This window comes from Pagrus major, chromosome 16, assembly GCF_040436345.1.
Source record: "Pagrus major chromosome 16, Pma_NU_1.0".
NCBI lineage: Eukaryota > Metazoa > Chordata > Actinopteri > Spariformes > Sparidae > Pagrus > Pagrus major.
In genome coordinates this window covers 20,439,902-20,463,027 of record NC_133230.1, presented here as the reverse complement: position 1 = coordinate 20,463,027, position 23,126 = coordinate 20,439,902, and the positions used below count along the sequence as shown (strand labels likewise).

The following is a 23,126-nucleotide window of genomic DNA, read 5'->3' as shown; positions in this document are numbered from 1 at the left end:
TTGTTCAGAGTAAAAGCACGAATTAAACTACTGCCAATCAAAATAAAATTATAACAAAAATATTTTCCTTAAAACAAATACGGAAACAGCAGATCAATCCGTGACAATGCGTAGCCTAACTGTATCGAATAAAGGGGTAGAAAAAACAACAACAAAAAAAAACACACATGGAGCCGGCCTCTACTCTGGTGAGCTGAACCATTTTTATTTCCCTTTCATGCTTTTAATACAAATTCATCAATCAACTGTATGTACACTTATGTACATGAAATACTATCCTGTCCACATAAACAAGAACATGGGTAAATCAAATGCCTGCAACACAACATATCATACCAAGTATCAATATCCAAACATACACTTAAAAAAAAAAAAATCAACTGTGCAGGATATTAAGACTTTGCTTTCAAGATTTTGAGCAGATAGTGTTTTAGTACAAGTTTGTGTCAATAATATGAAAATGTGAGCAGCAGACTGATCGATTCAACATTTAAAACTGTTTTTTTTGTTGTTGTTTTTTTTTAAAAAGCAGCTTTTTGCAAAAATGACACAAACATTGATCACAGCTCAAAATAAAACTGTGAAACTTGTGAAATAAATTTGGGTAATCGTCCCATCTCCCGTCATTCATTTGAGCAAGTAACTCTTCAAAGTCACCCAAAAGTGCTGATAACAGAACTTCACACAACAATTCAGTCTCTATATTTGTTCTCTTATATTTGCATGAAATGTTACACATTAGGAATTTTTACAGTAAATGACAAGGCCCACATACAGTGCTTGTTATATAAATTAAGGGTCTCTACACCTATAATATCAGTGTTTTTTGACACCAAATAGGATAAAGAACTTAACAACATACAACTTGTAAACAGAGCTGTTTGAGAATGAAGCAAATGTTTGTGCCTCGTGAGATAAGAGCCTATTTCTTCATTGTTATGATTTTACATTTATAATGCCTGTATCTATCCCATATGAAGACAATATGTGGCTCTTTAACTCATCACTCTACATATATCCCTTTGATTAAACATACAGTTAGACAATGCTGATAACCATGAAGGCACTGTGAGGGAACTGGTAAGCTGACACAAGCTGAATCACATGTAGCTCAAATTGCCACGAGATGAATAGTATCTTATTTACACCGAGGCTGTAAATGCACCTCTGAGATGTTCCGCTTCGAAAACGCTCTCAAGAAAAGTTTCATTTACTGGCTGTTGCTTCTGCACAGTCATTGGTTTCAGGTACCACATGGCAGTAAGAATTACTCCTCGCCCTGCCTCCATTTCTGAGACTCCTCCTGGCGCGCATCAGGGTGAATCTGGTTCCTCATCCCACCCAAGACGTTGGAGGTGGCTTCAGTGGCCATAATGAGTGGCTTGACCACTGCAGGAGGGAGCTGGCGGAGAACTCCACCCACTGCACCCGTCATCCCACGCTGCTCGTGCTCCCGAGTGGCTGTGTCATAGATGGTCAAAGCCGTGTCTGTGATCCCCTGTAGATGGAAATAAAATCCTTGTGAAAACAGCCTCTTTCCATTAATGTCATTCAAGTGTTAATATTCTAAATATTTTTTTTACCTCTTTTACCACAGTGTAGGCTTTGGCTACACCTTCCCTCAGGTCAACGGGCTGATGAGCCAGTCCGTAACCGGTAAACCGTTTTATCCTCTTTGTGTCTCTCTCATCGGGCACAGGAGACACCATGTCATAAGCCGTCTCAGCTGCTGCCTAAAGATGACACACACAATACATTGTCTGACGCCTCATGATGTCATTAGTAGTGAATACAGACTTTTTTTGCTAACAGTGTAAAGTTTACCTGGATGGTCCGCACCATCCTGTTGGTGAGCTCCAGAGCAGCCATAGCAGTAGAAGTTCCAAATGAGGCAGTGCCGCGCTGAAACCCGCGGACTATTCGACCATCTTTCCTGTACTGCTCAATCGGGAGCCAGACCAAGTCCCTGAATCCTTGAACTGGACATTCATGACAGACAAGCCTGAATCAGTAAGCTCACACACTGTAAATTACTTTCACAGCAGTTTATTAATGCAATCATGAAATAAAACTTAGCATAGCTTCAAAACACAGATTAAACCTGAACGTACACTATTTAATCTTGAAACTAGTCTACGCCTTGTGTCCATGCCTGCTGCACTTTTAAAATGTTATATTTTAGGTGATTCTATGCATTTTATGTATACTATCTTTAACATGGGTTGTATTCTCCATCTTTTATCATTTTACTATTAATACTAATTATGGCGTTCCATCCCTGTTTTTATGCATCTTCGTCTTAGTCTCACTATCACTAACTCATTTTTCTTTTTTAATGGGAAGCATTTAGGGCATGTAATTTCTTTGTTGTAAAGCACTTGTATCTGCATTTCTTGTATGAAAGGTAAAGTTTATTGTTATGGTTGTTGTTGTTGTTATTACTATTACTATTAAAGCAAGTTGTGAAACACAACTTAATTTAATAATATCACAACGCCTGTTATGAACATGTGTTGTACTCACCTAGTTGTACCAGAGAGTGAATGGGTCCTACACCACCCAGAAGTCCTGGAAGCTGGTTCTTCTTTATGTCATTCAGCCACTCATTTATTGCATAGGAAAACAGCTTATCCACACCTAACAATCTAAAATACAGAGTATTAGCTTCCTGGGAAAAGTTATTAGTTCTCTGTGATTAGTCAATCACACACTTGATGAACAAGAATTGTGTTGTGTCAATGAAATTTGCTCCATTACTGGCTAAATCCAAGATACCTAACAATAAACAACACAGTGTGATATAATATCTGATATATTACGATGGTAAACATACCCTTGTCTATAGCACAAACGCCTCAGTTTCAGTTCGGAACAATTAAGCTGCGTCAACCCGATGATGATGCCTGCAAATGTTCCCTGAAATACAGCAGTCATGAAATCATTCATAATGCACAGATAAATTAAGTGTGATTTTAATACATAGCCCCCTTAGAAGACTTACTTGCTCCATTGAAACATGCTTCCCATGGTAATCCAGGCGAATGGGAACCTCAGAGGTAAATCGAAACTCCCTGTTAAGAGAAGAAAACATTACCCAACACAGACAAGCAATTAAATTATTTATTCAATTATTATATGGTTTCCTTCTTTAGTTATTGAACACTGACCTAAAGAAGATGGGCTGGTCTGTGAAGGAAGGGGCAGAGGCTTCAAAATCAATCAACTCTTCCCTGCCAGATGTGGAGAAGCCATTGTGGCTCAAACGTCTCTGAGCAGGTACTGAGATGATTGGGGCTGGATCTTGGCTACTACCGGCATGCTTGGAGAAGCTGCAGGAGATCTCTGGGGCAGCAGCTTTTTTTGTTGAAACACAGACAGCTGCAGAACAAAACATTGTCAAGAATCAGCATTTAAAAGTGAGGCTGATGTTAAAAGAGCAGTAAGCAATTCTGGATCAAGATAGTTGATTATTGAGTCTTACTCCCTGGCCGTCAAATACCAACGCCCTGGGTCTGAATATTGAGCTTTACCTTCTTGAGCAGGCGGTGAGAAAAACTCGACTTCAGTTGCAAGACTGGCAAAGAAGTCCTTCAAGAAGAACAGTGCATCCTTCAAACAAACAAAAAACAAGTCTGTCATTTAAGACATGTTACTGAAGACATATGAGATATCTTTGATACAGTGGAAAAATTCTATATATCTTTTACCTGATCAATATTGAGGCGAAGAGGCATCAGAGAAACACGCAAACAGCACTCCTGTGGAGTCTGGCCTGACTCAGGACACATGTGCAGCGCCTTAACTGTCAGCTAAGACCAAAAGCACAGAAGGAATTATAGCAGGCCAAGACTTGACTGGGTTAATATGAGTGTGTTGCCTTCCTCACCATGTTAGAATGGGCTTTTCGGGGCATTTCCTTGCTAGAATACAAGTAGAGGAACTTGTTCATCTGTGAGGTAGCCAGTCTGTCACGAATCTCCAAGTCCTGCACGATGAACACCTGCCGGGAGACTGGCTGATCCATCGCTGGCCCAGAAGCCAGCGGGGACTGTGGGTACACCTCATGCTGAAACCTCACCTAGGAAAACGGTAAAAGGAAACGACCCAAGGTATTTATGTGATCTATGTGAGGGTTAAATAATAAAAATTCATTCCAGGTAAAGAGGAAGTTTACCTTGCTGAGCTGTATCTCCATCAGCACATCAGGGTTCCTTCCTCTTCCACCTCCTGCCCGTCCTGAAGCCTTGGCCTGTCTGACCGGAGTTTGAGAGGGGGAGCTATGAGGTGTAGACCTGCAAGGTGGAGAAAATGACAAAAAAATTAAACAAGCCTGTTTCCCTTTGAGCACAATTTAAACAGTGTGTGCACAGTTACATAGTGAATGTCTCACCCTCGGCTTCTAGCAGGAGATGCGGTGAAAATTGCGCTCCCAAAGTCTTTCCCACCATAGAGGTGCCAGATAACGGAGATCTCCTTGATGAGGTAGCGCACCTCTGGGATGGGAAAGTTCATGGCTCCACGGCTGGAATCACTCCCTTCCAGGGGCTGACTGAAGTAATCGTCTTTGATTTCCACAGGGTCTAAAGTAAGCTGCTTTACCACTGGCTCCTGATCAAGATCCTGAAACACATAATGCTTACCAGTGAGCACAAAATAGATTTTCAGTCTCTTTGTTATGTAGCCATAACAGTGTGTAAATATATCCTGACCTCTGCCCGGGACCCTGGTGTCTCCAGGATACAAAAGTCGTCCGTCTCTTGGGCCAGGTTAGGGACAGGAGTGATAAGTGGAGAGTGAAGCATGGGGTAAGTTGGGCTTGAATCTTGGTTAAAATTTCCGCTCTCATCCGGGAACAAGAATAGGTCTGAGCGAGGCGGGTCATGGTCTTGATTCTGCTCCTCATGTGCACCTATAGATGTTTGTAAAAGTATAAAATCTAGTTAAATAAAGTTCATGGAGCTAAAACTTTAATCTTTACTGAACAAAGTCTTCACCATTCTGCTGTGGCCCTGCTGGGTGCTGCCCGTCAGTCTCCTCCATCGCTTCACTCATCAGGTCCTGCAACATCTGCTGCTCAGTCTCAGCGAGCAACAAGGTCTGAGATGTGGGCCGGCTAGGAAACTCCACCTGTCAAAAAACACATTCAAGCTGAGTGCATATGACCCTATTGCAAGTTTGTAACTTTGGCATATGCTGTTGCACAGCTGACCTTGGTTCTTTGTGTGGTGCTGCTGTGCTTGGCCTCTGGTTCTGCAGGGGGCAGTAAGTCTCCATAGCTGGCTACATACTGGATGAGGTTCATGAGGGCGGCACAGGAGTCGGAACATGTTCTGATGTGAATGACATCGCTGGAACAACGCAGCTCAAATCTGGGCTCCGACTGTCAACCGAGAGACGATAAGATGATGTACAAAATTTCCAACCTTATTTCCATGAAAGAAAGTTTCAAACATTAATGTTATTTAGTCAGACAACTCTTACCAACTTTCCATCCACTCCAGGTTTGACAGCTGTAATCCGAAGCTCCAATGTTCCCATGTCTACCACTTGGACATAGTCTGACGAAAAAACCAAAAGCAAACATAAATCAAAGCTGCATTTAACCCTTTCAATCTGTTTCTACGAAATCATCACTGAAGTCAACTTACCACGTGCTAGATTGACAGAGACAGCGTTACTCTTGTCTGAGAGGAACAGAGCCGCTTCGTCCAAAATGATCCTGTGCACAACACATTATACTCAGCAAGGACAACTTTTTCTATAACTTCAGTGCAATCACGTCATTTTGCGTAAGAGACAGAACTAGTAGGCTTTCTATACCTGAGTGTTGAGGAAGAGTGGTCTAAGGAGACACTGCTGGAGATGCTGAAAGTCTCGACGACCAGCAGTGATCGGAGTGGCAGGTAAAGGGGTCTGCCAAGAGAAAAAAAAAGCCTCATGACAATACACACACAGACAACAAGAAACCATTTAGGAAGAGTTATGATGTCTGCTTACCTGTAGTCTAGAGAGCAGCTCCACAGGTGTAAATGTAGGGTGGTGACAGAAGTAGGAGGGGCGTAACCCAACACAGGCTCATCGGAAACATTCAAAAAGTCAACAATCTGTTGCACAGAAGATTACAAATGTGTGATTTTAATCAATTTTATTTCCCTCAAATGCTCTCTGACCATTTGAAGGAAAAATAGGTTTTGTAAATGTTAGTGAAGTGGTAGCTCAATCTTGGCCTACCTGGTCATACCAGCCCAGGCTGGGCGGGACCACTCTGTGCTGAAGCGTGGCTCCTCTCACTCCAACAGCAACCAGAAATTCCTGCAAAAGAAAAGCACACATGACCACAGTGAGCAGAAAACAAAAAGTGAGCTGACTGATATGCTTTAAACACTGGTTCTGCCAAATACGAGAAAGACTTGAATAAAGCATTATGATATATACACAGTATGTAATTTCTGCAGCTAGGGGTCTCTTAATCAAAACAAAAGACATCAATAGCATGAGATCATGGGAGTTGCTGTCTTCATTGTTAAACAACCACCATTGCTGATGAAAATCTACATGACTTAGGCGGAAATGGGAATGTTCAGGAATGTAAGTACAAAAGACCAGGTTTTTTTGGGATTTTTTTTACATTTTAATTGAGAAATATTACATATTATGTCTTTAAATCTGTGCTGAAACATATGCTACTGCACAGGTGTGGTTCCAGGAATAATTCAATAATCAACATATAATCATGCCTGGTGTTTCCCAGCAAGAAATGTTGACTCAACTGCCCATTATTTGACTATAGTGGCAGTACACAAAGGGCCCCCACTTAGAAAACAAAGGCATTTACCATGCACTTACATGGCCCGGTCAAAGTTTTGGTTGAAGTAGATAAAGAAAAGTAACTTTACTTTGACAGTAGCCCCATCTACAGGGCAAATGTAGTCATGAAAGTGTCTTTTAAGGCTGACAATTTGCCATGACTGTCTTAGTCAACATATTTCAAACAAATAGCAGGGCTCAAGCTTTGAAGGCTGAAGCTCTGTGAAGCACCCCGCTAGACACTGAACTTGATAAGAGTCACTGTTAATTAAAACTTAAGAAGAGTTTATAACAAAGGAACATTCATGAGGGATAAAGGAGCAAGAGGATTAATGTGGTACTGGAATTCCTTCACTTGAGCATCTCTCATACACTGTATGAGTGAGTGAACATCAAAACAAACTAAAATATCTGGTAAGTTAATATTGCTTTATTTATTGGCAAATATATCGAAAGTATATTATAGAGAACACTTTTCTGAATTGCTGGTGTCCACTGGCAATGCTGGCAGACAAATGATCCACCAAACAATTAAATGCAACAGTGACTCTGGGGTAGCGAATACACACCGTTTCATTCTAGGGGGTGTCAGCTATTCAACAGACAGAATCTATGCAAAGTCAGCGTGGCCTTGGTTACCTTGACATTGCGTTCTGCATTCTGTGATGAGATTTTGACAGCGACAGACACCATGCTGCGGGCCTCCAGACCAATTCCCTCCGAGGGTGTTGAGGATCTCTCAGGAGGTGTCTCTGATTGGTAGATAGTTTGTTCTAACCAGTGGGGATGTGTCCTGCATGGCAACTTGATGTCTGATACAGAGGGGCCTCCATCCACAAGCCCTGAGCAGATTAACAGAGTGAGACATTAGTGAAAGAGAAGTACATGAATGACATTAGAAAAGTGCATAGACAGAGTATAGTAGGTCCCATATCACCAAATATCACATAGTGAATAGTTGTAGCTGGTTTACCTTGATGATACATGCAAATACTACTAGTGTGGAAGCAGATGTAGTGTTGGTCTTTATAGCCTTCGTACTGTGTCACACTGAACAGCACAGCATTTTTCACCTCCAGCCAGAACTCGCCGTGTTTGTTTTTCAGCACAGTTTTATCCTCCTTCTGGGAAAAAAAAGATGGAAACTTAATCCCAATTTCCATCAAACATATTTTATATAAATTAGGATAAAACTGTAAGTGATATCAAAAAGGGTGTGAGTTTACCTTAGCATTAGTTTGAAGAGCCACCAGACCATGATTGACACTGATGATGACAGAAAACAGGCTCTGGGAGGTCTTGCTCTGCGCTTTGGGCTTTTTCTTCTTGCGAGACCTGTGGCCCAGCTCAGAGGCAGGAGAGTAATAATGCATGGTCTCCTCTTCTGACCCACTGGTCTCATCTGAAAGCAAAACGCAAAGTGTCTATAAAGTGAACCATGACTTCACATTAGACATTCTTATTACTACAATAAGAAGAGTCTGACCCAAATTAATGGCAAGTGTTTTTTGTCATCTCACCTTCCGGACCAGTAGAGCGGAACTGACTGAAACTGTCCTTGGAGTAAGTGTTGATCAACTGACTGGCGACAGAGAGTCCAACTCCATATGGCATGCTTTCTACTGTCTCCACTGGAGATGGAGCAGTAGGCTCCCACAGCAGCAGGTCATTGTTTATCCTGAAATATTGAGAATATATATTTGTTCTTACAGGACAGGTAGGGGTTAGTATCTTGATAGGTATCTTGTTAAAGGAGTCTTGCCCACAGCACTTAATTTTGGTTTCAGCTAATTACAAAACATATTTATACATAAATGTAAATGTACAATGTAAATGTTTATTGCTTTCCTGGCCTACTGCATAACTCATTTTTTAATGAAGTTCATTTTTATGAGAAATGAACTTTGTTAAGAAACTGTAAATTACAGTTTACTGAAAGTGACCTTTAGGGACTTAGAGGGCTCTGCAGTGATCTGTTGATCTTTACAAACCAAGACTCGGTAGTCTAAAATTAGGCAGTCAGAGCAGGAAAAATGTTTAAATCGAAAATAGAATTGAAAGTCAAATTGAATTGTGGATTTGGAGAATGGCGACACCCCGAGCTGTTTTGCTGTAATTTTATTGTCATATTACAAATTCCATACCTGTTGTGTAGTTTTTCATAAAATTCCTTGCTGGGGAGGACTAACTGCACATTGGGGAAACACAACTCAAGGATGAAGCGAGAGTTGTTCATGGTTTTTTCCTGAAACTCCGTCATCTCTGCGACGTCACCAGGGATGACCATCTGCAATCAAAAAATATTTTCTAAACATGGGCTTGTCACCACCTGCTCTGTCAACAGGTTAGGTACGCAAAGCATCTGTCATACATTTGAATACATCATCCAGAGGATACCCTCTCGCTTCTGAATGCAAATATATCCACATGCACGAAGTCCACCTGCTTTAGACCAAAAGTGTAACAACAATTCTTCAATTAAGCAAATTGAAAAAGGATGTCTTTCAAATATGAGTACAATATGTGTGCTACAACATTTCTAATAGTGTAATTGAAGGTTTGTGGATGTCGAGTGAGTGTTTTCATAATGTCAAGCATATCTGTGCATTGATAACATGTTATTACTGCCTCTTGTCAAAACTGGGTAGATCATAAGATTAAAAATCTCCCTCTGGAACTCCCTCCCCAAACACATCCGTGACTGCCCAGACTCATCCACCTTCAAGTCATTCCTCAAAACCCACCTCTTCAAACTCGCTTTTCATCTGCACCTGTAGCAGTTTGCTGTACTCAACCTGTTCTCCCAAAAAGCCTACACAGATCCATATCCTCATACACTGTTCTTTTTACTACATATTTCTCCTCTATCGCACTATGCACTTGAGTTTATGCACCATGCACTTGATTTTATGTATTCTTGTATGTATTCCATTCTTGTAAAGTGTCTTTGAGAGTTTTTAAAAGCGCTGTACAAATAAAATGTATTATTATTATTATTTATTATTATACACCTGGACAATTTCTAAGCCAACACATCTGGGCTCCAGTGCATTTACTTAGTGATTTAAAAGAAAACTGCTACACTTCAACACAAAAATGTTTCATAAAATATACAGTAGTTGGCTGCATATTAACATTTTGAATGTGGCCCTTCAGCCATGACCTACCTCTTCATTCTCATACATAACCCTTCGTGACGAAAAGGGTGATGGCTCTGGCTTCCCAAAGTCACACACATCCTTCAGTGAATGAGCAGCCCCTTCCTCCTCTTCCTCTTCAAGGGAATGGTCCTCAGCCCCCTCGTCATCTTCAGCCGTCACCCGCTCGAGGATTGAGTGGACTGCAGTGGGGTTCATCTTCAGCACGACCCTGCTCAGACAGATTATATGTCACTGAGAGATTCTCCCTGAACTGACAGATCAGTTTGAGGTTTGTTAGATAAACTTACCTCGGCCAATCAAATTTTACACTTTCAGATGTTGTCATGTCGCCATCCATGGTGTGGGACACTCTGAGGAACCGGGCAGCTGGTTGATCCGGCTCCTCCTGAAACTTGCCTATGCAAAGAAAATAAAGCAGTTAAAGAGCAAGCAAACATCAAAGAGATGTTTAGATTTCTTCCCCTTTAGATCACATACCAATAAGCTCCCTAAAGGTGAGCTCCATTTTGGTTTGGTCAGGAGAGGTGCCTCCCATGAACTCTGTTTTCACTTCCAGGTCCTCAAGCTCCAGGTGGAGAACTTCCTTCTGCAGAGACTTCTTGAACCACGGGCCCCTCTCCTGATCTGAGCGCAGGTCAGGGATGGGGAATCGGACTGCAAGGCCCAGCAATGGGGCGTTCACAGTCAGCGACACATGACAGTTGGTGGGAGTATGGCTGTCATCAAGGAAAACCTCTGTAAAGGCTTTATGCTGTGAAATGAGTTTAAAGAAACACAGAATTACATTATATATAAGTTGTAGAAATGGTTCTACCTTTTTAAAACCAAGTCCAACAGGTCCAGTGTGTAGGATTTAGGGGCAGAAATCAGATATAATATTCTTGTTTTCAGTATTGTATAATCACCTGAAACTAACAATTGTTGTAAACATTTGATTGCAAAAATAAAAAATATTTTCATCTTAATTAACATTTCCTGGGATGCTCTTACCAAGCTGACATGTTTATTATAGGATGTGTACAAGTGGGAGGCCATCAGCTCTGTGGTAGCCAGCTTCTGAGGTTGTAGCAATGAGTTGAGACGGTCTACGATGCTGATGTCCAGCTCACAGTGCACAGGGCCCAGCTCCACCTGTATCTCAGCTTTCCTGGGAATGGTGCTGAGGCGAACCTGGCCACCCTGTGCAGAGAAGTGAAGGGTTGACTAAGCAGAAGCCGGACAATGTGTTTGAGTGTTAAGTGCTAGTGCTGTGGTTTCATGTTGGACTGATAAATGCTGTTACCTGAGGGCCTCTGCGCTCGGCCTGTTTGTAAAGCAGGTGAAGGCAGGTGGTAAGCGGCGCATCAGCACTGGCTGTGGTGTCAAATGTCAGGAGCTGAGGTGTGACAGAGAAACTAGTGAGAAACACTCCTAATGTCATGCCAGCTGCAATTTTCAGGCGTACTGAATGTCTATGCAGTGTTTAACCAACCAAAGCACAGCGCAATGCAAAATGTGCTTAGCTCAGGCTTGAAACTCTAACCTCAGTGTACTGAATGCCTCTCTGGGAGCCTCCACTGACAGCCTCAGAGGGGAACAGACACTCCAGAAACTCCATCTGATTTAGGGAGACGTCAGTGCTAAAAGTCCGCAGGCTGGATCCCTGAAAGTGCTCATACTTTATCTTCAGGCCCTGAGCCACAAATCTGCAAATATATGTCCAAATCAGACACACATTCAACACTTCAATGACATTTCTGTGCCACAATATGCTTTAACAGGAATTAGTGATAAATAAAAGTGCACCTGAGATGGTCATGGGGGCAGGCCTTGTTAAACACTGTCCGAGACTGAAGGAAAGCAGCAGGGGCGAGATGGCCTGGACCCACCGTGCTGAAGAAGTGTGCAGCAAGAGGGCCAAGGGGACTGGGAGCAGCATCTGGTGGTGGCAGCGGGTCGATGTGGAGGACTGAGACAGCCAGGCTGCTCAACGTTAACTTTAACACCAGCTCTGGCCGTGACTCATCACCGTGGGTTTTGGATGGATGGGCTGAAATACGACAACGGCACATTAACATACAGATACTTAATTTTCACTCTGGTGAAATGAGGGTTGTGTGTTTGTAAAGTCTACTAGAGCCAACTACTTCTCCAGTCAATATCACTGTTTATCATACCTTCAACTACAGATAAAGCTCTTATCAGGAAGATATGCTGATGTAATCTTTGCTTGGAATGACAACCCACAAACTCCTTTTCTTTACTTAAGCATACGGCCACAAGGGACTAGTTGCGTATGAAGAAATAAACTGATATATTGTGATACTTACAAGTCTGTCTCAGTAATTTTTGATGGAGTTGTGAATCCCGAGACTGCACGGGAGTTTCATTAGTCTGCTTTTCTCTTTGTCGTGGTACATCCATGTAATCATCCCACAGAGCCTACAAACACAGATACACAGATATGATCTGATATACAACACAAACTCAAACACCCATAGTGAAAATAGATAATTGATATACATTGGGAGAAAGCATGGTAAAGTTGACTCAATTACAAGCTCAATGAATTTACACATTGATTACGATTGTGATCCTGTGGACTAATAATAGTATTTCCCATCTATTTTTTCCACTAAACATGAACAAGAATTTCCTTCCTTTGTGTGCTTCCTTCCTTTAAGACCTTTAAGTTATTAAACAAATATAATATGCTACATATAAAAAGGACTCCGGCATTGTAAAATGTGAAGGTGAATTTGTTTGGTTTTGTCTTCTTTTTTGTTTTCTGTTGTCCATGTATCTGTTTGAACATATGTATATGTCCATGTCTACAAGTAAGGGAAAAGAAAAGGGTACAGTAACCAGAACACTGTGCTCACCTTCATTACATTTCAATGTGTCGTGATGATTCAAGTCAAAGACGGAGGACTTACTGTTGCATTTCCAGAGGGAGACTCCCCTGGGGAGGCAGAGTAGTTGCTATTAAGTGACAAATCCAAGTCAACCGTGGGTGGTTCACCCAGAGGAGGAAGGGATGACAAGCTGTGAGACATGTCCATGTCTGCCATGGAGAAGAACACATCATCTACACCACCCACGGATATGTTTAAAAAAATAATAGGAAAGAACAAAGAAAGAACAAATTTCATTAGATAGATGCAACCATGATGTCTCAGAAAGGTCAGTGGTTAGAGAATGGTGTTTGAGTCCAACCTCGACTAGACACAGTTCTGGTGGTCTGGCTCTCAAAGAGATCAGGGTCTGTTCCTGGCACAGTGGTATCCTTTTTTAGACAGCGGTTCAGTTCCATGTGGAGGCGATACTCATCCTCCTGCTGTATGGGTCGGCTCTTTCTATCCTTAGCCCACTCCTGTGTACCTTCACACAAAGAATAAGAAATACTCTTTTCGAATAATGAATTGCTCATGTTCCCTATGATCTACCAACAGAGGGGTACTCACCTCCACCAGAGAAAGCTCCAAACAAGTCCAGAAGAAGATGAACTTGGCGTGGGGACAGTAGAATAAGAAGTGTATCAATATGTCCAACAACATCCAGCTGAAAGGAAACATGCAAAACCCCTTATTAATACCTATTACCAATAGTTCATAATAGTGAGGACCGTTTTTTCAGAGAATCTTTCATAATTAAGAAATGGTTTGTTTACCTTTGCTCCAGGCATTGCTAAGTTGTTTTTCAGAGTGAGGGACAACTCTATTTTACCTCCGAGGCTCCCAACCTGCACAGGTTCAAAGGGTGTTGTCGAGGATACAGGCTCTGTGAACTGGGGATGAGGCTCACATATTATTTTTGGATTCCAGCTGGGGGAGAGCTTTGGCTCAGTTTCCTGCAAAATAAGAGATAAGTATTTTCAAAAAAGGCTTAAACTTACGATTCTTTTATGCCATTTTCTTTAAAGACTCTCTACACCAACCGTTGGAGTGGGGGAAGTTTTACAACCAGCACGGGACACATCTGAGAACTCATCCCAAAATATGCTGATGCCTTCCATCTGCAGGTTTTTATGTGCAAATGTTGTTGGCTGATGCACATTAACATTTGAAGTCTCCTCGTCTGTTTCATCGCAGTAAACAATCCTGCAAACATCCATGGAACAAAATTATCTTAACGCAATGCATGTACTTCATATAAGGGACATCTATATTCAATATTCAATAGTATATTGTCATCCCTTTCTCCTCTTAGAATATTTTGGAAATTGCCTGTCATCCCACTGACTGTCCACACTTACTTGTTGATTCGAATCTCAAGGGCAATCCCAGTTTTAGAATTTTCTGGAATGTGTTCGACTCTGAGAACGGTATCCACAAATGTCACTTTTACTCTTCTCAGAACTGCAAAGATAGGAAATTAAAAGAAATTACTTTACATAATATTTGGCTGGTAAATCTTCTTAAAATGTTGCTGAACAGTTCAGACATAATGTACCTGTTTCTATTGTTTCTGCAAACTTCTCTAATCCCTCAAAAGGCTGAAAGCTCTCCCCCATATCGTCGGTGAGTTTCTGGCTCAGACATTCTTTGGCAAGCTGCATGCTGCTTGTCATGAAACTGGACCAGTACATGGGCTCAGTGCCAGATGCTGGAAGAACAGCCAGTTGTGACAGTCATTTACTTTTCAGTAAATTTACTCATCAACTTTTGCACGTGTAACAACAACTTTTACATTCATGTAAACACTTTTTCACAGATGGTGTTGTAGTGGCACATCACAGAGTCTCTCCTCACCTATTCTTGGTCTTGGTCTGAGCACCATCTCCAACCCCTTGACCTCTAGTGCACAGTTTTCATGCAGGAGTGCTGCCCATGGGACGGTTAGAGAAATTGTCTGGATGAACCCCGCGATTACCTCAAAAGGGGCATCTGCCGTCTCTAGGAGCTCATTGAGTGACTGAGGAACAAGAAATAATGCTGTAGCTCTTCTCATTCATGTAGATTCAGTTCAAATCAAATTAATTAATCTGCTGTATTTCTAGACACAAAGACACAAACATACCCATTTATCCAATGGCACTTGTGCAAGTGATCCAGTGCCTTGATAGAGGTCTAAACTGAGCTGATCCAAGCTCAGCTTCTCCTGCAGAAAGTTGCCCAGGTATCGATGCAGGAGGTACCTGCAGGCACGCTTCTTGATGGACTCCGAAAATGGCCACGGCATCTTAATTTGATAGGTGGACAGTATACAGGGTAATCAAATGGATCTCGAGGCTCTGCAACCGGAATGCTATACCTACTTAAACAGCTTTGAATTAATCACTGGCGTTACAGTCGTGTCATCCTGTCGACTTAAAGACATGGAGAAATCGTGAGCTCAAACACCCTTCACATCCCAAGATTAGGGACACTTTGGAGGATGTGTTGACACTCGGGGATATGTGAGGGAATTGGTCCGACTCCAGTTTGCTGCGCCTATGGAAAGACACATATGGTGCCCTATTTGTAATTGTACACTGGACACAACATGACACTTGGCACGAAATGTCTGCAACACAGTCGACAACAACAAGCTTCATTAATGCGTCAGTTTACCACAGAGACTGATTTAAATTGCTCCTGAGTGACGTTTATAATATAGTAACATAAAATGTCCTAATGATGTTAGTGTTGTCCTAGCGTTAAGCCTTATGTTTGTCCCTATTCTAGAGCCGGTATAAACTAGCCAAACACACTTGCGAAATAACTATTAGCATGCCCCCAGTCTAGTCGCTAGCTACCCTTAGCTATGTTTACCTAAACAGGGCTGTCATCGTTGTCTAGTGACGGGAGCTGCGCTTTGACTTCTGGCTAGACAAAGGCATGTCACTGGGCTAACTAGCCGGCTAGCAAGTATGAGGCCAGCGAATTTAGCTAGCCACTGCTATAGGCAGAACGAGGAAACATTAGCATAGCCGGCTAACGCCAGGCTAAGCTGACAGCAGTGCATGTTTGCTTGGTAGCAAGCTAGCTAGCTAAACTCAAATCCAACATTTCTCAAATGTACCCACACATGTAAAGACGTATGCTGACAAAAAAAACAAAACACTACACACATATACAGCAGCGCGGTATGCCGACATGCATGAGTAAGCAAACAGAGTTGAAGATATGAATGCAGCTCATAAGTTACCTTCTGACTGAGTTGTTTACAAACACTTTCATGACTCCGCACCAATTGAGCCTACACACTCCGGGGGCGGGATTAGCCAATGACGTCACAACATGGCGGAACTGCGTGGTCCGTGGGACAATTTACTGGGTCAGGATTTCATTTAGGTAGTTATTCAGTCACGAAGCACATAGAATAGAAACAGGGGGCGGCGTGATTTTTTGTCAGTCTCCGGTTGTCCACAATTTTGAGCCTCAGAAGTGATCCGTCTGTCGCTAGTCAGCGCTCATCTGACTGATCCTTCTCCACTTGAGGAGAGCTCCGAGTGGGCTGGAAGCTTCCACAAGCCCGGAAGAGCGCAAACCAGCGAGGAGGTGAGAAAAATGAACGCAGTTTGTTTTAGAAATGATTATTGTTGAATAAATCACATCAAACGTGCTGTGAATCTTTTATTTATATGCAGTATGCACGTTTTTAGATATAAACAGAGTGACTGAAATGCGTTCATGGCCCACAGAGCGGTCAGTTTTGTTGAACCAGTGCAGGAGCTGGATGTTAGTTTTCCCTGAGTTTATCCCAAAATGTTTGACACGTTAGCCTTTTAAGTTTGCTACAGTATCGGTCGAGCTAACTACCAGTGTGTTGATTAGCCGAATTACCGCGTTTGCATGAAGTGTATACAATATTAATGATGATCAATGATGTCTGTAGGAGGGACAGCAACCAGCGATATTTTTCCTCAGCCTCCTACACAAGAAGGAGTCCTCAGGATGTCGCTGTCAGGCCGCTTTTAAAAGTATAAATCAACATGTTGCGATGGAAAGTAACTAAGTATATTTACTCTATTTACTAAGTGCTGCATTTCAGTACAAAGTTGAAGTATTTGAGTATTTCCATGTCATGAGACTTTGTATTTCTACCTCAGAGGCTCCTTTTTGTATTTACTCCACTACATTTATCTTATTAATTATTAACAAATTTAGATATTTAGATAATATTTAATACAACACCTAAAACACACCTTTTCTGCATTAAAACCTGCAATTTACTTAAAACTTACAATTACAGCAGTACAATTTGCTGATGATGTTTAATATGCCACTGCAGTGCTTTTGCTTGTAATTGATTATGTATCTTTTACTGAAGCAAAGGATCGAAACACGTCCTCCTCTACTGAATGGAGGTGAATGTGCCAGTAGGTCTTCAACTATAGTTCAATCTGCCGATTTGTTGATTAGCACAATTCAGCATTGAGGGTTCATTCTTGAAAACCTAAGACATTGCAAGTGTCTATTCTTATCTTTATCTAAATCTAATCTGCCTAATGTAATTGTAAAAATGGACAGTGGGACTTTGTTACGGTTCAGACAACTTGGAGCCCTAACTGGTGCTGTGTGTTGGTTTAATGTGTAATTACAAAGGCATGAACAATAATAATATATCTCTGACAGATTTTTACCTGTAGCATCCTCATTCGGTTGAGGTCAATAAGGTGGAAGGAACAGGTTTAGTAAAGGTTGATGTGTGTTTCACAATCAGCCGTCATTACTGAGCGCTCATTGCCCCTAAAGGCATCCAGCCAGCAGAATCAACAATGACAGAGCCAGATGCGAGCGAAGAGGCCTCAGCTGACAGGCAGGAAGAGTCTCATACAGGATTGCACCACAGACTGCCCCGAGGCATCAATGGAGCAAAACAAATTACATTTGTTCAACAAATGCACCAAAATATTCCGTCCTGATGGACATGAATTTTGATGTGAGCTTGAAATATATCTATTTTTAACACTACACTAATACAGTTAAATTCAATACCTTAGATAAGCAAATGTGCACAGTGTGATAACAGTCTGTCTTAATACCTTTAAACTGGTATACTGCTGCAACACCTACATCTGAATGATGGACAGTAACACAAAAAACCTAGCAGGTGCACACCAGTGCAGCACTGTATTCTTCATAAAACTTGTTTGTGTGTGTTTTTATGTCAGGGAAGAAGGAAGTGTCTCTCATAGCAGATGCTATATACTTAAATTAGTCAACTTAGCACAAAAAACCTCACAGAACGGTTCGATGCACATTTGTTTCAGTTCTGCTTTTTTTTTTAACCTTTCCAGAAACATGTCGTGATACACCGTCACTGCAAGCTGAACCACAACCCTGCTAACCCTGGACAAATATATATGTATAAAGGTTTATGACCAGAAGTTACAGGTGTAGTTAAAATACATTCTTTTACGTAATTACTGTCTCAGTGTAGATAAGTGTTAAGTCCAACGAGTACATCTTGTTTCCATGACAGTCGAGAGCAGACAAAGTGTGTGTTATGGAGACCTCCGTCAGCAGGTTTTAATAGCACACAGTAACATCTGGGCTTCAGCTGAGTCATTAATGTCGTTCTGTTTTAGGGGATGGAGATAGACTGCCAGCCCGAGGAAGCCATCGTCTCTTCATTTGATGAGGACTGTGTCGTGCTCGGTGACGTCAAGGACATGAGATTGGAAGCAGAAGCGGTGGTCAATGACGTACTTTTTGCTGTCTCTGAAATGCACGTGTCACAAAATCTCGACAGTGCGTCAGACGTGGCCTACATAAACGTGGAAACAAGGGAGGGAAACCGGTACTGTCTGGAGCTCACAGAGGCAGGACTAAGGGTAAGGTGTAATGATTAATCGATTAGTTGTCATCTATTAAATTAATCACAGACTATTTTCATCATCTTGGGTTTTCGGAAACACTGACATTTTATAAACCAAACAACTAATCAATTAAAAATAGTCAACAATGCAGCCTTAGTGAGATACACTCACACAGTGGTTTCTAGTTTCTGCGTGTTTCAGACCCCAAACGATGCTGATTTTGACAATAAATCATCTCCCAAACAGGTGGTGGGCTACGCCTTCGATCAAGTGGACGAGGATTTGAGCACCCAGTATCACGAGACTGTTTACTCGCTTCTGGACAAGCTGAGTCCCGGTTACAGAGAAGCCTTTGGCAATGCTTTGCTCCAGCGGTTGGAGAGACTGAAGCAAAACGGACAATAAAACAGGACCAAGATGCTGCAAAAGCTGTACAAGTGGAAGGGAGGTTGATGATGTGGGTGTATTTGGATATGAGCCAACCATAACCAAGTCTGCTCAAATATTATAGCCTATTATGTGATGTCCACCTGCCTAGCTACCACTACAATGAGGGGTACCCTGCCCTATCGACTTTGCTTTGTTCTGACCTTCATATCATTGAATGACTTCATGTTAGTTAACTTTAGTGACTGCTAGGGATTGGCTGTATGGGCTCTTTTGCAACATTGTGTGTTGACTTTAACTGTGGAAAGATCTTCCCGCTTCTACACGCTACACATTTGTACCTGTGCAGTGTTTGAGGATTCTGCACCTTTTTGTACTCATTGCTATGATCTGAGAAAAAGAAAGCAGCAAGTTATGTGAATTACTGATCCCACCTCTGCCTTGCTTGCACTAAAGCTGTGACCTGATTACTGATCCAATATACACAACTTGTTCGTTTTTCGGCAGGTGACTCAGTGAAAGAGCCAAAGCTGTATTCTTTCAGTGCAACTCATACATGCTGCCTTAATAACTGACTTTTGGTTAGAAAAGTACATTTTGTATTGAAGATAATGGGGTTGTCCTCTCACATGGATAATGAGGTCAGAAACTTAAAATTTATTTGAAAGGTTTGATGTCATAAACCAATTATCAAGTTAATTGTTTGGGATTTTATCTTTGTTTCCCGTCCATACAGTGCATTGCAACTCAAGCTTGCATTTCAAACTTTTGCTTAAATTTCAAGGCTATCCTCGTGGTTTAAAATACTTTTTGTATTGGTTTTAACTTTTAGTTCATTTTGTCAGAATGCACAGCCGTTTATTAGACTTGTACTGGACTTTTCAATATTGGTTTATTGTGTATATGACATGATTATGAGCTTGTGAGCGTCGGTGTTGTGAAATCTAAGAAAACATGTTACCTTTGCATTCACAGATATTCCTTGCTGGCCTTTGCTCAGACCAATAAAATTATCAGAATTCAAACTCACTTTTTTTTTTTAAACTTCAATCACCATCTACAATGTGTGACAGTAGACAAAAGATATTAGTCCAAGGTTTTCAAGTTGATGTTTATGCTCATCTTGCAAGGCAATTTTCTTGGAAAGAAAAAAAAAAAAAAATTAGTCTCCTGCCCACTGCTCAGCCAGTGACTGCAACATCACATGCTGCTTTTGAGGAAGTGACAAGTTCAGCTGCAATATTCAGAGTAACAAGTGTATTGCTGGAGTTTGAAATTGCCCTTATTAGCAAAAGTTTTACTATCAAAATATGTTATTGTAAAAATTCACACATGATGCAATGTGGGTACATATTAGATATCTTTTATTAGAATTTCATTTTCATATCCAAGCTTGTATGTCTTACAGTAGTACACGGTCAGTAAGAAATATTACAAAAGTTTACGCAAAAACAACAGGTATTGCATGTAATTTTTCTGACTACACAGCAGCCAGTAAGTCAGACAAGACAGTTGCACTGTAGGGGAATGTAGTTCAGTCATTCACACAAACCACATTATTCCACAGCTCTTAAAACTGACTGTTAGGAAGATCGGAGCAAAAGGTCAGTAGAATTTAAGGTGTGCGGCAAAGTCTTGCAAACTATTGAAAGACGTACATCTTAAAAATAATTTGGGTGAATGATTAAAATGAGATCTTGACTGGAGTCATTTCCATTCTTTAGATTTTTACTCAAAGTTGAATCCCTTTTAAAAAAAAGCCAAAAACAAACAAAACAAAAAAAACACTTGCAAGTCTGAGGTAATGTTGCTAGTTTAGCTCACAATCTGAACTGGGAACCTGATGCAGAACAAGTCTTTTTTGTCGTCGTCTCTCAGTTCCCACTCCACAGTCAGCTTTATCTAGAAATACAGAAGAGACATTAGTGAACAAGGTGTGCTTTCTATCACTTACATGTAAAGAGGAAGTGAAAGGAGAAAACAAAAATACACATCTTTAAAAAAAACGTTACAAAATCCTTTTGTAGATTGGTCTGTCATGTTTGGTTGAGGCATACAGTAGAAATATTTACCCAGTATGGAGAAGTGGAACTGTAGCAACCGTTTGCACACTCCTAGTAATCTGGTTACATTTAAATAAAACCAGCTAAGAGCATTGTTGTTGATGTCACATGGAGTACTTACAGCTGGATACTCAGTCTTCACTGGAAGGGAGTTCAAATAGTGATAGCTCTGCTGCTTCTGGATGGGACACTGAATTCCAGATTGGCAGCCATCATCCTTGGGAATAGGGAAGGGGACGGGAACTCCAGCAATAATGCCGTGAACCACAGCCTTGCTCGTCTGGCTTGCCACAGCTACGACAGAAAATGACAGTGAGATTCAAAAGTTTAAGGAAAACGCATTCACTCACACACACACACACACACACACACACACCTGACTGAAGCATTTTTAAAATACAGTATATAGCCTCCTTACCACTGTTGAAGGTCACGTTGACACTATAGGCCTGTCCTTTGTGTAGCTGGCATGGCTGACTGGGACATGGGTCAATGTCCACCATGGATACTTTGCCAGAAGTTGAGCCTGAAGAGAAACAAGAGGAAACAAATTAATAAACATGGTTTTAATGAGATTCCATTTTAAGCACACAAGAAAACTGAGTAGTTCGCAATGTACTTCCAGATTACGCCAAAGCACAGAATAGATTAGATTACCTTACTACTCAGACATTGTGTTGACAGTCTTTAAGTTACCCAATATCAAAACCATTTGGCCCAGCCCTACTCATTGTTTCAGTGCATACAGCGATGAGTAAGGAATCTTGTGGCTCTGGAGGAAGCTCTCCATAGTCTGCAAAAATAACCCTGATGTCAGGCGGTCTAATGAAAGAAACTGTTGAGTGGCATTATGGGAAATGTAGGCGCTAGCATTTTCTTTAACTTCTCATCCCTGTTAGAGACTAAAAGTCAGTACATTTTGTACCGTTTCAGTTTTTTAGAAAAAAGGCGCAGTGCAAAAAAGAAAAAAACAAAACAAAAAACAAAACAAAACCTAGGAACTTTCCTTGTTGGTCAAATGACACTCACCTGGAGTGCCATTCGACCAATAGGGAAAGCCCTTATTAAAACACTGAAAAACCACAAAAGGTGAGATCATGTGGGAGGTGTCAATGTGCAGGTGCATCACTTAATTAAGTGTGTTCAGGGACAGCGTACATTTGCAGGACATATACAGATCCAGGAATGAAACGGGCCAATTAGTTGTTAAAGACAGAAAATGACTAGACAATTTTGATAGGCAATTAAACATTTGGGTGACATGAAGGAAGTTGTACTTCAAAGTCAACGCCTGGCCATTTAACATACAGAGAAGTGGCTACATTTTCTCAAAGATGGTGGAGTGAAACTTACCGCAGTCTATGAATTTCACCGGAGTGGCACAGGTGAATCCAATCAAGCAGAACACAACGATAAAGCCAGTCCGGACATCCATGTTTCTTTGTGTGTGTTGTGTGACCCTAAAAACGAGGAAATATTTATTACGCAACATGAATACACATCAGACGAGTCTGACTCTGAGCAGTCCGCACGAAAGTATTGAAACAGATGACTTCTTGTTTGTTTCCCCATGTGTGGCAGTGATTACAAAGTTTAACACACTCAAAAATAAATTATCTTCGACTGCCTGGTATTAAGGAAACGACACAAACAGCGAATCTTCTGGTTAGCATAGTACATAGAAGTCAAAATGAACAAAAAGTACCTTTTCATGCGCTTTCGTCGGCTTCCGAAATGACAACGATGACCGCCCCGCACCTTTTATGTCGTAGTATCACGAGCTCCGTGTAACGCCTATTTATTAGCAGGACATTTTGTTTTTTAAGCCCGGAGTTCAACCTGTCAGGAAACTCCCTCGGCGTCAGGGCCCTGCCTCCTGCGCTATAATTGGCTGATCAAAAACCTAAAGCAAGACAAGACAACCGGTTATCTGTTAGCCAAACCTCAACGTAAGCATTTCATTGGTGGATCTTGTAGGGAAGT

The 23,126-nt window shown here is 41.3% G+C and overlaps 3 protein-coding genes across 4 annotated transcripts; 1 reads left to right on the top strand and 2 right to left on the bottom strand.

Annotated features, from left to right (window-relative positions):
* Positions 1–181: 181 nt before the first annotated feature.
* atg2b (autophagy related 2B) lies at positions 182–16,118 on the bottom strand. Of its 2 annotated transcripts, none has more exons than XM_073482828.1 (43): positions 16,077–16,118; positions 14,967–15,379; positions 14,699–14,861; positions 14,400–14,552; positions 14,203–14,305; positions 13,885–14,047; positions 13,618–13,797; positions 13,412–13,508; positions 13,164–13,328; positions 12,884–13,035; positions 12,278–12,389; positions 11,754–11,997; positions 11,491–11,653; positions 11,251–11,343; positions 10,959–11,147; positions 10,446–10,719; positions 10,256–10,364; positions 9,975–10,176; positions 8,952–9,094; positions 8,328–8,485; positions 8,034–8,209; positions 7,781–7,931; positions 7,447–7,649; positions 6,232–6,312; positions 5,998–6,104; positions 5,821–5,913; positions 5,649–5,719; positions 5,482–5,558; positions 5,210–5,380; positions 4,995–5,127; positions 4,710–4,909; positions 4,391–4,620; positions 4,175–4,292; positions 3,887–4,078; positions 3,708–3,809; positions 3,531–3,609; positions 3,168–3,378; positions 3,002–3,071; positions 2,834–2,916; positions 2,524–2,645; positions 1,825–1,979; positions 1,584–1,733; positions 182–1,498 (listed from the first exon to the last, which is right to left on the bottom strand). In XM_073482828.1, exons 2-43 carry the CDS (start codon positions 15,126–15,128, stop codon positions 1,268–1,270), a joined length of 6,231 nt encoding a protein of 2,076 aa, XP_073338929.1. In that variant the 5' UTR covers positions 15,129–15,379; positions 16,077–16,118; the 3' UTR covers positions 182–1,267. The 2 variants fall into 2 exon arrangements, with proteins under 2 accessions (XP_073338929.1, XP_073338930.1); XM_073482829.1 differs by having other exon boundaries at positions 7,781–7,928.
* A 59-nt stretch (positions 16,119–16,177) lies between these two features.
* gskip (gsk3b interacting protein) lies at positions 16,178–20,105 on the top strand. Its single transcript, XM_073482830.1, has 3 exons — positions 16,178–16,429; positions 18,463–18,708; positions 18,940–20,105. Exons 2-3 carry the CDS (start codon positions 18,466–18,468, stop codon positions 19,096–19,098), a joined length of 402 nt encoding a protein of 133 aa, XP_073338931.1. The 5' UTR covers positions 16,178–16,429; positions 18,463–18,465; the 3' UTR covers positions 19,099–20,105.
* A 322-nt stretch (positions 20,106–20,427) lies between these two features.
* Positions 20,428–22,931, bottom strand: LOC141011142 (NPC intracellular cholesterol transporter 2-like). The gene is made up of 5 exons (XM_073484381.1): positions 22,849–22,931; positions 22,497–22,603; positions 21,562–21,669; positions 21,265–21,437; positions 20,428–20,982 (listed from the first exon to the last, which is right to left on the bottom strand). Exons 1-5 carry the CDS (start codon positions 22,854–22,856, stop codon positions 20,896–20,898), a joined length of 483 nt encoding a protein of 160 aa, XP_073340482.1. The 5' UTR covers positions 22,857–22,931; the 3' UTR covers positions 20,428–20,895.
* Between the last annotated feature and the right edge of the window lie 195 nt (positions 22,932–23,126).

Coding starts and splice junctions, on each gene's coding strand:
- LOC141011142 (XM_073484381.1), bottom strand. Junction 21,670..22,496: donor GGTGAAATTCATAGACTGCG/GTAAGTTTCACT, acceptor GTTTCTCTTCAG/GCTCAACTTCTGGCAAAGTA. Junction 21,438..21,561: donor CAACGTGACCTTCAACAGTG/GTAAGGAGGCTA, acceptor TTTCTGTCGTAG/CTGTGGCAAGCCAGACGAGC.
- atg2b (XM_073482828.1), bottom strand. CDS start 15,128: ATGCCGTGGCCATTTTCGGAGTCCATCAAGAAGCGTGCCTGCAGGTAC. Junction 11,654..11,753: donor TGCCCCCATGACCATCTCAG/GTGCACTTTTAT, acceptor ATATATTTGCAG/ATTTGTGGCTCAGGGCCTGA. Junction 10,177..10,255: donor GTAAAATTTGATTGGCCGAG/GTAAGTTTATCT, acceptor CTGTCTGAGCAG/GGTCGTGCTGAAGATGAACC.
- gskip (XM_073482830.1), top strand. CDS start 18,466: ATGGAGATAGACTGCCAGCCCGAGGAAGCCATCGTCTCTTCATTTGAT. Junction 18,709..18,939: donor TCACAGAGGCAGGACTAAGG/GTAAGGTGTAAT, acceptor TCTCCCAAACAG/GTGGTGGGCTACGCCTTCGA.